This window comes from Nicotiana tabacum, chromosome 5 (genome assembly GCF_000715075.1).
Source record: "Nicotiana tabacum cultivar K326 chromosome 5, ASM71507v2, whole genome shotgun sequence".
Taxonomy (NCBI): Eukaryota; Viridiplantae; Streptophyta; class Magnoliopsida; order Solanales; family Solanaceae; genus Nicotiana; species Nicotiana tabacum.
The window spans coordinates 64,934,223-64,946,872 of NC_134084.1; the positions used below are offsets into that span (position 1 = coordinate 64,934,223).

A 12,650-nucleotide genomic window follows, 5' to 3' on the forward strand; every position below is an offset into this window, starting at 1 on the left:
ACCGTCAGACGGGCCTGGGCCGGTCCTGGCGGGCCTAACAGGTCTCCAACGGCCATATTTAAAATCTAGCCATTTGGGCTGAAAATATGACCGTTTTTAAGTTTAAAAAATGTCCATTTGGCCCCCAAACTTTATTTTAACCCCAAACTTTATATAATTACACTTTTCCCCATTTCTCAACTATAAATACTCCCTCATTCTTTCATTTTTATTCACCAATTCATCAATATCTCTCAATATCACTCAAACTCTCTCAATCTCTCTACTATAATTACTTAATTTATTGTTGAAATTTCGTGAAAAATTGTGAAGTTGTTGAATTGAAGTTTTCAAGTGTTCAACGATTTTCAATTTTCAAGAAGTTGTTCGGCAATCCGGTAAACTCGTTTCAACTCTTACGTTTTAAGAATATATTTTTGTGTGGTTTAGTTTGCATAATTATAATTAATATGGCATTTACTTTGAAAATAATGTTTGGTAAAGGAAAAGATAAAACCGGTGAAAGTAGTGGCCAACCAACTACCCTTCCCCCGGCTCCCCGACCTAGAAAAGATAAGCAAGTTGAAAGTAGTCGCCAACCTAGATGTCCTCCTCCTTCCGTAATTCTTGATAGTGATCACCCTTGTTTTCAATTTACCGATAGTGAATTTTATCATAATGTTGCACCAGGTGATAGATTAGATGATGAAATTATGAATGCTCTTTATCCTAATGAAACCATCTTAGAAAATAATGAGGAAAATGAGGATGATGATGAAACCCAAGCACCAGATTTAGATGATACACCTACTAGTCCTCTTAATAACCCAACTGATGCACCGGTCGACCCACCTGTAGAAACTCCTACTTTTAATAGAGAACCTGCTAAACGCCTAGAAACATCATTAGTTTGGAATTATTTTACTCAAGTAAGAGAACAAAATAAGGCTAAGTGTAAAACTTGTGGGAAATTAATGGTGCATAAATATACTGGAGACCGTAGCGGCACGGGTAGTTTGACTAGGCACATAAAAACACACCCTAGAGATAAGGCTAGATTTTTACAAATGAAAGCGCAGCTAGAGGGGACAAGTGTAGATTCTGCGGTTAACCCTAGTACAAGTTCAAATCTAGTTCAACCAGGAATTAACACTGTCACCGGAGGTATTTTATATTACGATCCAAATAGAGATCGTGAAGAATTAGCAAAGATGATTACTGTTATGTGCTTACCTTATACTTTTGCATCTAATCCTAATTGGGTTCATTATATTAGAAGAGTTTTTAATCCTACTTATAAAGGTTGTCCTCGCGCAACAGTTAAGAGTGATATTTATAAATTCAAACATGAATATGAACAATATTTGCGGTATTTATTTACTCATATACCTAATCGGATTTCTATTACTACTGATATTGGTAGAAGTGGTAATGATTTTGATTATCTAACTGTTACAAGTCATTGGATAGATGAGGAATGGATAATGCAAAAACGCATAATTGCATATAGAATAATTAATTCGCGTCACACAGGTAAGTTTATAGCTAACACTATTGCAGATATTTGTAGATATTTTTGCTTTAGCGATAAAATAATGACAATTTCTATGGATAATGCTTCTAGTAACACTAGTGCTATAGGCATGCTTACAACAACACTAAATCCTGCATTTACTAATATTTTCCATGTTAGATGTATTTGTTATATTTATCATTTAATTGTCGGTGATGGTATGCGAATTTTAAACATAGAAATTGAAAAGCTTAGAATGGCTCTTAATTGGCTTTTTTATTCAAACCGTAGAAGTAGACTTAGAGAGTATTTTAAAAAATGTGATGAATATGGCCTTAGAGAAAGAAAGGTTCCTAAACCTTGCCCGACTAGATGGAATTGTATGTACGAAAGTTTAGTAGTTGCATATGAATATAGAAACCCAATTAATGCAACGTTTAATTCTCGGGTAGGTGGTGAGGATGATGATGAAATGCTTACTACTCAAGATTGGACGAATGTTAAAATTCTTTTAGATTTTTTAGAACATTTTCAAATTGCTACAAATGCATTTTCTGGGCAATATTATCCTACTATTTCAAACTGTTTAGTTTATATTGCAGCACTATCTGATTTGGTTGTTGAATTTGGTGAGTGTGGGGACATTTATGAACTTGATATAAATGAAATGAAACAAAAGTTTAAAAAATATTTTTTTCCTATCCCTCCTATTTTTGGTCTTGCTGCAATGTTAAATCCTACAATGAAATTGGGAGGTCCTCATTTTTGGTATTCAAATATTTATAAGGGTTTAGATCATTCAAATGAGGAAGTTGCTACACTTGCAAATGCAAAAGCCTCAATTAAAATTAATGCTCAAACATTTTATAATGCTTATCAACTTTCCTTAGAGCATGCTAGGCCAACTATTCCAACCCCTACTTCGTCTAGCTCACAATCGTCTAAAAGAGTTGCGGGCTTAAAAGCTCTTAAATCTTGGACGGAGTTCAGGGGTTCTCAAGGTGATAATTATGATGAAACTTCACATCTAAATGAGCTTCAAGTTTATTTGTCTCAGGGACTTGAAAAGGAGAATCCAGACGGCTCTTTTGATCTTTTGGAATGGTTGAAGGCAAGGGAAAAACATTTTCCGGTTCTTGCAAGGATGACTCGGTATATTTTATCAATTCAAGCTTCAACTGTTGCATCAGAGAGCGCTTTCAGTCAAGCAAGACTGCAAAATAGGTGATCATAGAGAGTCTATGAGGGATAGCTTGGAAAAATTAGTACTGTTTAGAGATTGGATCCGCTCGGAAAGAAGAAACTTTGGAATTGCAGAATCACAACCGGCGATAGATGAAGCTTATGAAGAAATGATAGCGGAACTTGCGTAGGATTCGGCTTCGCCCGGAAGTGGTGATGAACAAGCTTCTTTTCCACCACCACCAACGCAACCTCCTCCGAACCTTGATGGATTTATGAGATTTGTTAGAGATAATACATAGACTAATATGTAACTTGTATTTTGGCACATCTTCCTTAGTTTTTTTCCTTCTAATGGTGGTATTAGTACCTTGTTGTGCTCATTCCATTGGGGGAAGGATGACTAAGAAAGATATGCCATTTTTGGTAATAAAATTTATTGCTTCTACCCTTGAATATCTTTTCGCAATATTTCTTTGTCTTTACTTAGAATTATTTATAAGCTACAATATATACATAACATACAATATATACTACAAGAAAATATATAAGAGAATATATATACATAAGATACAATATATATACTACAAGAAAATATATAAGAGAATATATATACATAAGATACAATATATATACTACAAGAAAATATATAAGAGAATATATATACATAAGATACAATATATATACTACAAGAAAATATATAAGAGAATATATATACATAAGATACAATATATATACTACAAGAAAATATATAAGAGAATATATATACATAAGATACAATATATATACTACAAGAAAATATATAAGAGAATATATATACATAAGATACAATATATATACTACAAGAAAATATATAAGAGAATATATATACATAAGATACAATATATATACTACAAGAAAATATATAAGAGAATATATATACATAAGATACAATATATATACTACTACAAGAAAATATATAAGAGAATATATATACATAAGATACAATATATATACTACAAGAAAATATATAAGAGAATATATATACATAAGATACAATATATACTACAAGAAAATATATAAGAGAATATATATACATAAGATACAATATATATACTACAAGAAAATATATAAGAGAATATATATACATAAGATACAATATATATACTACAAGAAAATATATAAGAGAATATATATACATAAGATATACGGAAATTATATTATAGTTTAATGACTGTATGGAAGGATCTACATCCTTTTACCCAAGCAAGGGGCCTGTCCAGGTCCGATACATACTCTTACTGAGCCCATGTGTCTAGCAGTTCTAACTGTGAAAGGGATAGCCCTTTTGACAACTTTAGTGGGATTTTAATGTCACAGCTGGCTAGACGTAGCCACTAAGGCAAAGCCAATAAGAGTAGTATCAGAACCGACTGTACCACCATCTTGGAACCAAGCCAAGAAACTATAATAAAATTCCTTTATATTTTGAAAGAGTCTGGATTCTTCATGGTTAATATGCAAGAGAAATTAGTTCTTCAACATAGATATGAATCCGTTTAGCCGGACATAGTCACGGCTGGGGAGAGAAACTAAGTATTTAATATACTAAAAAGAAAATAGAATAAGTACCTTGAAGGCCGAGAAGCAAGGCCCTGAAGATGAACTGAACTTCAAAACTTTTATTAATCTTTAACTGATTTACAAACTAATAAACTAAATCTTTACAAAGGGAGGTGAGAGAGAGTGTAGAGAGAGAGTAGGGGGTTCCGACTCTTCCTTCTTCAAATGAAGAAGTCTCCTTATATAACAAAAAAAAAGAATCTAAAATAGTAAATTGAGTCCCACGTCTAGGTCCTTACACAGTGTTTCTACTATTGATGAACAGTGTTTCTACTGTGGATGAACAGTGTATCTACTGTGGAGTGGGTCCTGGCGGCTGGTAAGCTGTCAAATCTTTTTCTTGTCCAAATTGTGCATTTGTTGGAGGAAATCTTCCACCTTTTCTATATCTCTATCAGATAATATTATCTCTGGCTGTATTGGTTGTGTATCTTCCACGAGGTCATCACCACTTGTTTCACTTCGCATTGAAGTGTCTGATTTTTCGCATTGATCCAGTGATTGAAGCAAGTTTCTTTTCACTTCTTCTAAGTATTGATTTATCAAATCAATTTTATCTCCTTCTTGAATTGAGATTCTTCGAGCAATATGTTTAACTGTGCTCTCTTCTATCATCTTCTTTTGAGGGGTCGTTATATATAATTGGATTTGTGTTTTAATAGAATCCAATAATTCTTGTCCATATAATGTTTTTGTTTTGGGATCAGTCTTCAGCAATTTGTCCCAAAAATTGTTGTAAAATACCCTATATAAACACGGGATTTGTTCTTCCGTATAACCTAATTCAGAAGTCCATTTATGAATCCAGGGGATAGAGAATTCAATAAAGAAGTAGATTTGATCAATTTTTTTCTAGATAACAGATATGATCTGCGTGATATAACTCGGTTAGGAACGGCGAAACTTTTGCCCATTCTTTGTATAACTTAAGGAATGGTTCAGGAAGAATTTTTGTAGTGGGACCATGGTATGACCGCCAGTTTAAAAACCAGTTGGGGATAGGTCCTGTAAATACCTTTGCACATACTTTGATAAACCAAGTATGTTTATATCTCTCATTATTATAATAAAGCACCCTATTAAATGCTTGGATATAATCCCAATAAGTAAAATTCATAGGGGATTTATTAAGGCTTATCTGCCTTTCTTTCATTGTTGAAATCCCCCATTCTTCAACAGATATAATCTATTTGATAATGACTTTTGAAAAGTTATAAACGTTTTCATTTGTGTTATAACCCGAAAAGTGCTGGAATTCTGCACTTCCTGTACTAATTAGGATAGTCTCATAATAAGTGCGGGTTTTATATGATTCACCCGGGTAGTATAATCCATTAATCAGATATCTCTGGAATATTTTCCATGGTTCTTCCTTTCTCTGAATCTCAGAGTTTTCAAGGAGAAATATCATTTCTCTCTTTGGTAATTTTTCGTATGACTTGATATCATCATTGTCTTCTTCTTTAGCAATTGAAGCAAAAGTATCACTTTGCTTTTTGGATGCCAAATAAGCCTGCAGATGTCCATATAGAGGGCTATCTTCTGGAATATCTTCCAGATGTATAGAATGTCCTGATGATTCCCCTGTAAGAGGTACCTTTGAGTTTATCAAACTCTTTTTTCCTCTTTGTATTACTGGAGAATTTGATGAGGATCCGTATGACGATCCCTGAGAATAAGTCCTACTAGGGGAAGATCTTCCCCTACCTCTGCCCCTGGTGGCCCATGAAGGGTCCATTCTGCAGAAATAGCAAGTCATTATTAATTAAAAAGGATATCATAATTCTATCGCCGATATAATCTTGGCTGGGAAACTCATTTTCAATTAACTGAAGAATATTAGTAACTTCATTAGAATTAGAGTATTCTTCTTCAATAGTTTCAATTTTGTCAGCCATAATTTTATCAAGTATGAGTTCCTTTAAGTCTCTGTTTAAATTAATCACTTTAAGAATAGTGATCAATACCTCATCATCAAATAACATGGTATAATAATTCATAATTTATTCTAAATATTCCCGGGATAGAAAATCCGGAAGGGAATTATCAATTCCTTTTTTGTATTGTATTTCAAAATCGAAAGGCGCCAGCTGAGCCTGGCATCTAGCAAATATTAATTTAGAAGCATCGTGCTTAAAATCTTTGTCAAACATATATTTAACAGATTGAGCATCAGTTTTTATCAAAAACTTTTGGTTATATAAGTCGTCTTGAAATTTTAATACACACTTAACAATTGTTAACATTTCATGTGCCACAGTAGCGTATTTCTTCTGGGCTTCGGTCCATTTACCAGAGTGAAATCTTATTAGGTATTCACTCTTATTGTTGGGATTTACTTGTTTTAAAATCCCTCCATATCCAACATTAGACGCATCTGTCTCGATAACCTTTTGCCAAGTAGGATTAGCAAGGGTTAAACAAGGTAGAGATTTAACACGTTGTTTAATACTTTTGACTAACTCAGTATGTTGGTCAGTCCAAGGGTGTCTATGATCCTTCTTCAGCCGATCGTATAGAGGAGCTAGATCTCGTGATAAAATTTTATAGAAAGGGGATATATAATTCAGACTTCCCAAAAATCTTTGTAATTGAGTCCTGTCAGTAATAACACCAGGAAATTTCAAGGCAAAATCAATTGATCTTTGTATTGGGGTAATTTTTCCCTGGAAAATATTATGGCCTAAAAAACGAACATTCGTTTGGAATAGACTCATCTTTGGTTTAGAAATTACTAAACCGTTTTGTATAACAATTTTCTTGAAAATATCAAGATGCTTAATATGCATCTCCAAAGTTTTAGAAAATACTAATATGTCGTCAATATAAACGATGAAAAAATCTAAATAAGGGTTAAAAATATCATTCATAATTTTTTGAAATTCAGAAGGGCATTTTTCAAACCGAATGGCATAACATTCCATTCATATTGCCCAAATGGAACATTGAAAGCAGTTCTATAAGTATGCTCTTTAAAGATTTGAATTTGCCAATAACCAGATTTTAAATCAAATTTTGAAAATATATTGGAGTCATATAACCTAGATAGCAAGTCCCTTTTATTGGGAATAGGGTATCTAATCCATTTTAGATACTTATTTAATGGTTTATAATTTATAACTAAGCGAGGAATACCTTGTTCCTTTTCTGCCGCATTATTAACATAAAAGGCAGAACATGACCAAGGAGATTTTGAGGGTTTTATCAAACCCTTTTGTAACAAACTATCAATCTCGTTTTTGCAGAATTCAACTAGTTCAGCATTCATCTGGCAAGGTCGAGATTTAGTAGGAATATCATCCTCAGAGAAGTTTTCTTCGTAAGGAAGAGTTACAATATGCCTTTTCCGGTTCCAAAAGGCACTAGGGTGATCGACGCAAACATCAACAGCCATCTTTTCAGCAATTAATTTAATCTTTTGCTGAACTTTAGCAGACTGTAAAGTATCGAATATATTTATGCTAAGAATTTCTAATTGTAATGAATCAACATGCCTTTGTTTCATATTAATCAAGGCATTAATATCTCTAGTTACGGGATCTGTAACAAAGGAATAACTTATCTTTTTATCTTGATAAGTAGCAGAAAAACCATGTTCATCTATATTATTGAACGGATAAATAGCATTAATAAAAGGGGTTCCAAGTATAATTGGAGGGTATAACTGGTTTTTTACCAAAAAGAAGAAATGAGGAATACAGACTTTATTTTGACAAATATGAGTATTTGGCAGTTTGTACTCTATATCTAAAGCATGACCAGAAGCGGATTTAACCAAATGAGTGGTCTTTTGAAAATATTTAGTTGGAATTAATCCTTCTTGAATGCAGCTTACATCTGCACCACTATCAATCATAGCTATATTAGTTATGGAAAAATTATTATCGATCAAAATAGTACATTTAATATACCATTTATGTGCAGTAATAATTTGCATCATACCTAAAAACAAGTCTGATTTTTCTGCATTTGGATCAGATTTATCATTAAAAATTCAGAAATTTCTTTAGTCGAAAATTCAGGTAGAGAATTATTTTTCTCAATTTGAGTAATTCGGTTATCGCAAATCATTTGATTTTGCTTAAGAGACTTAATATCCCTTTTCAAATTCTCAATTTCTTCTTTTAAATCATTAAAAGAAGTATCTCTACTAGGCGTACTGGACTTTTGAAGTCTTCTATTTATTTCAGATAAAGAATAAGGTGCAAAATATTCAAATTCGTTCTTGTATTTTTCAACAGATTTTGAACTACTAGAACTAGAACTTGCAGCTAAATTAATAATTTTTTCACGAAGTTTTTCATCAGTAACTTCTTTTAAAAGTTCTATTACATTATCAGATGTAATAGTTTTTATATTTAGATTATCAAATTGTGATTGGAATTTATAAAATTCGTCACTATCACAAGTACAAATATCATCTTTGCAAGCAGTGCAAGAAGTATCAATATTTTTATTATCAGAAAAATCAATTAACTCAACTTCAGCTTCAGATTCAGTCTCCGAGTAATAGTCAGATTCTGATCCTGAAGTGTATAACAAGCCATAAACCTTATCGTGTAACTCATCATCGAGTTCTAAGGTTTTTAGCTTTTGAAGCTTGCAATTTGGAGAAATATGACCAAACTTTCCACACTTATAACACTTAATATCAGCGAGATCTCTTTTAGATCTATTCTTCGTAAAACGAGTAGATTTTCGATGCGCTTTTCTAGTATCACATTCTTCCTTAGGCCTATATCTAGACCTCTTTTTCTTATACGGGCTATCCGGGTAAGGATACTTATGATATCTGTTTTTCTTCTTCCTACTTTGAGTAGAAGTTCCTGGTAAACCGAACTGAGTACAGAAGTCACCATATTGGGATTTTTCTTTAAGCTTATCAATCTTAAGCTGTCTAGAAAGCCTTAGCTCATTACACAATTTCAATCCTTCTTGTGTACAAACTCCTATAAGCTTACCATAGGTATAATTATTATACAGAATCTCGCCGCAACTACCCTTTAACACATCCCTAACTCTTTCAGCAAATAAGGAAGGGAGACCGTCTATAAACTTGGCTTTCCAATGCTCAAATTTATTGTCGGGTAGTTCCATAACTCTACTCATAAAAGTGTCTTTATACCATCTAAATTCACTAAGGGTCTTACATCTAAGTCCATTAAGTAAGGTTCGGATGGTCTGATGATTTGAGGTAAATCTACCATTGAAATGCTCTAAGATTGTAAGGATAAGGGTATAAACTGTATCTTCTCTACCCATTACTAGAGCCATACCTATGTTATCAACACCTTCGTCGGTTGCCGTAGCATTAATAACGAAATCCTTTTCCTCTACAGATAAATGATTATCCCACCAGCCACGAAGTTGGCCAGTAAATCCTGCAATAATCATTTTGCAAATATTTCTATATGTATTTTTAACACTTTTACAGATAGTCGAATACATAAGCATTCTGTGTATGAGAATGGTTAATTGTCTATCAGTTAGACCATCAAGATTCCATTCATAAATTTTGGAACCGTTATAAGACGTATTAGTCTGATTCCAATCTCGTTCCTCAATCAACACATCTTGAGGAGTAGGACGGGGATAATAATAAGTCTGCATCCTCGGTTTGTCAGCATACCTATGATTTTGTTTAACAACTCCTTTCCATACCTATGTTATCAACACCTTCGTCGGTTGCCGTAGCATTAATAACGAAAGCCTTTTCCTTTACAGATAAATGATTATCCCACCAGCCATGAAGTTGGCCAGTAAATCCTGCAATAATCATTTTGCAAATATTTCTATCTGTATTTTTAACACTTTTACAGATAGTCGAATACATAAGCACATACAATATATACTACAAGAAAATATATAAGTAATAAGTTATAATATATATACATAAGATACAATATATATACTACAAGACAATATATTATGCATGACAATTTAGTGTTTTACTATTGTTTTTTATTTTTCTTTTTCGTCAATCACTTTAATAATTAGATCTACATATATACTACATATATATTTTTAATATAGCCATGATACTACAAGAAATTGCCTTTAAAAAAAACCGTTAGGCCCGCGAAGCCCACGAGTCCGGCCTGTTAAGCCCAGGACCATGTGGGCTTAGGCCTGTCACGGGCCGGTTCCACCCGTTGAGCCCACGAAGCCCGGGACCGCTAGGCCCGGGACCGCTAGAGCCCAGGCCTACAAAGCCCGGCCCGTTTGGCCTACGAAGGCCCGGGCCCGGCCCAGAATACAGCACTATCCACATACCCTGACTGTTCTGAATTCTGGACAGTTGCAGCTTCTTTCTTCTACCTCTAACTTGCGCATGGAAAAATTTATATTCCTGTCACCATCTTTAAACCAAGACATTCCAGATTTTTGTTTCCAGTATTTTTCTTCCAATGCTAGATATCTGATCAATTCAGTCTGTACCTTCTGCAACCTTTGTCTGTTTTGTTTTGTAGGGTTAACTTCAAACTCTGCTTCATGCACAATTACAACCTCCTCAAAACTAGCTATTTTTTGAAATATGTCCCCATATGTTGATTTACCCCATCCAGATAGAGCCTTCTTGACCTTCTTCAGCTTATGATTGAACAGAACATATTGGTTTGCACTGAAGTCAGCATTCCAGTTCTGCTTTACTACCTCTTTGAATGAAGCATGTTCCAGCCAAAAATTCAGAAACCTGAAGGGTTTCTTGACTGGGGGATTCTTTATATCATATCTAAGTTGCATAGGGCTATGATCAGACCCTATCTTTGCCAAATGTTGAACTTCAATACCTGGAAAAATCTGCTGAAATTCTGATTGGCCACACATCTGTCTAGCCTTTTGAAAATACAATCCTCCTCTGCCCTGCCAATCCACCATGTGAATATACTACCCTTAAAACCAAGATCTGACAGGTTACAAGTATTTATACAATGCCTGAAATCATCTATTTCATTCAAGTGTACTGGAAGACCTCCAAATTTTTCCTCCTCATCCCATATAACATTGAAATCACCTCTTACCAACCATGGAATAGTCATATCTGATGCCATATAATACAATGAATCCCACAGTTCAGTCCTTTCAATAGCATCACACTTAGCATATACCAGAGTTAGAACAAATTCCACATGAGTCTCAGAGTGATATAGCCTTAGAGTTAACTGCTGCACCAAGTTATACATAACTGTAACCTCATATACTTCATCTATGAAAGCCCAGATCTTATTTGATACATTAGAAATCGCCTGAGCAAAGCCTATTCTGTTTCTATACCTTTCCAAAGTTCTTGCTTGTTGCATAGGCTCCATTAAACCAATGAATTCATAGTGATTCTTTCTATGTGATTTGATCAGCATCTCAAATGCTTGCTGAGTGTTAACTGATCTAATATTCCATATGAGAGCATCCATTACTGTTTGGATAAAGAAAGTGACAAATTTCTCCTTGTTTGAACTCCTCCTGCAGGCACAGTTGGGTTCTCTTTCTGATGTTTCTTCCTCCCCTTTGCTGCAGATTTGGCCTTCTCAATGATTCTAGGAGACAAATCACCTTGCCTGGCTACATTTTGGAAATTTTGAGTTGTGGACTCTTCATCTAGATCTTGGCATGCCCTTGCATCTTTATCTTCTACTTCTTTAAACTTCTGAGCATCAGCAACACTAACATCATGCTTGTGTTGCAAATTAGGCACCAAAGTCTGCTATTTCATATCCTGCATTCTAGATTGCTCCAAGTTACCGGTTACAATTACACCATCCCCAGTTCCTCCTGAATCAATTGCATCGGTGCCAACTCCTTCCTTTATATGTAACTGATCTGTGTTGCCTTCCTGAATCTGTTTTGTTGTGTGTTGTTCCTTTGCATCAATTTTTTCCTTTGGGACAACTGTTTCATCATTGTTGTTGTCCCTTTCAGTTTTCCTCTTTTCTGCAGCAATTTCTTCTTTATTTGTGACTGTAACAGTTTCCTCTCGATTTACACTTTTTTCCTCTTCTTCTTTTTCTTCAAGAACTGGTTCTTCATCATGTTTAGCCCCTACAGGAACCTCATTTTCGTCTAAATCATCTTCCCTTTGTTCTGACCAAAGTTTACTTCCACTCCATTGTACTCTCTCCTTCATCTGAGGAAGGAAATTCTCATTTGTTTGGATTTCTAGAATGTTGGCCATCTCCATTTCAACCATTGTATCCTGTGAAGGAATGTCGTTACAAGATGTGTTGACTTCCACCAATGTATTGCCTATGAAGGTCTTTTGGACCCATTGAGCTGTTGTTTCCTTGGGTTTATTAACCATTGCCTCACTTCCTCCATTAGTTGAACCTACACCAGCTGAACTTATATTAAACTCTGGAGCTGCAGGATTAAGTTTTTC

General features: G+C 34.2%; 1 protein-coding gene across 1 annotated transcript; it reads right to left on the minus strand.

Annotated features, from left to right (window-relative positions):
- Positions 1 to 10,537: 10,537 nt before the first annotated feature.
- Positions 10,538 to 11,688, minus strand: LOC107805961 (uncharacterized). Its single transcript, XM_016630072.2, has 2 exons — positions 11,242 to 11,688; positions 10,538 to 11,140 (listed from the first exon to the last, which is right to left on the minus strand). Exons 1-2 carry the CDS (start codon positions 11,686 to 11,688, stop codon positions 10,538 to 10,540), a joined length of 1,050 nt encoding a protein of 349 aa, XP_016485558.2.
- Between the last annotated feature and the right edge of the window lie 962 nt (positions 11,689 to 12,650).

Bases quoted from the DNA above. Each gene is read 5' to 3' on its own strand.
- LOC107805961 (XM_016630072.2), bottom strand. From the start codon at position 11,688: ATGGATGCTCTCATATGGAATATTAGATCAGTTAACACTCAGCAAGCA. The intron at 11,141-11,241 runs GTACACTTGAAT...GTGGATTGGCAG, and splicing joins AAAAATTTGGAGGTCTTCCA to GGCAGAGGAGGATTGTATTT.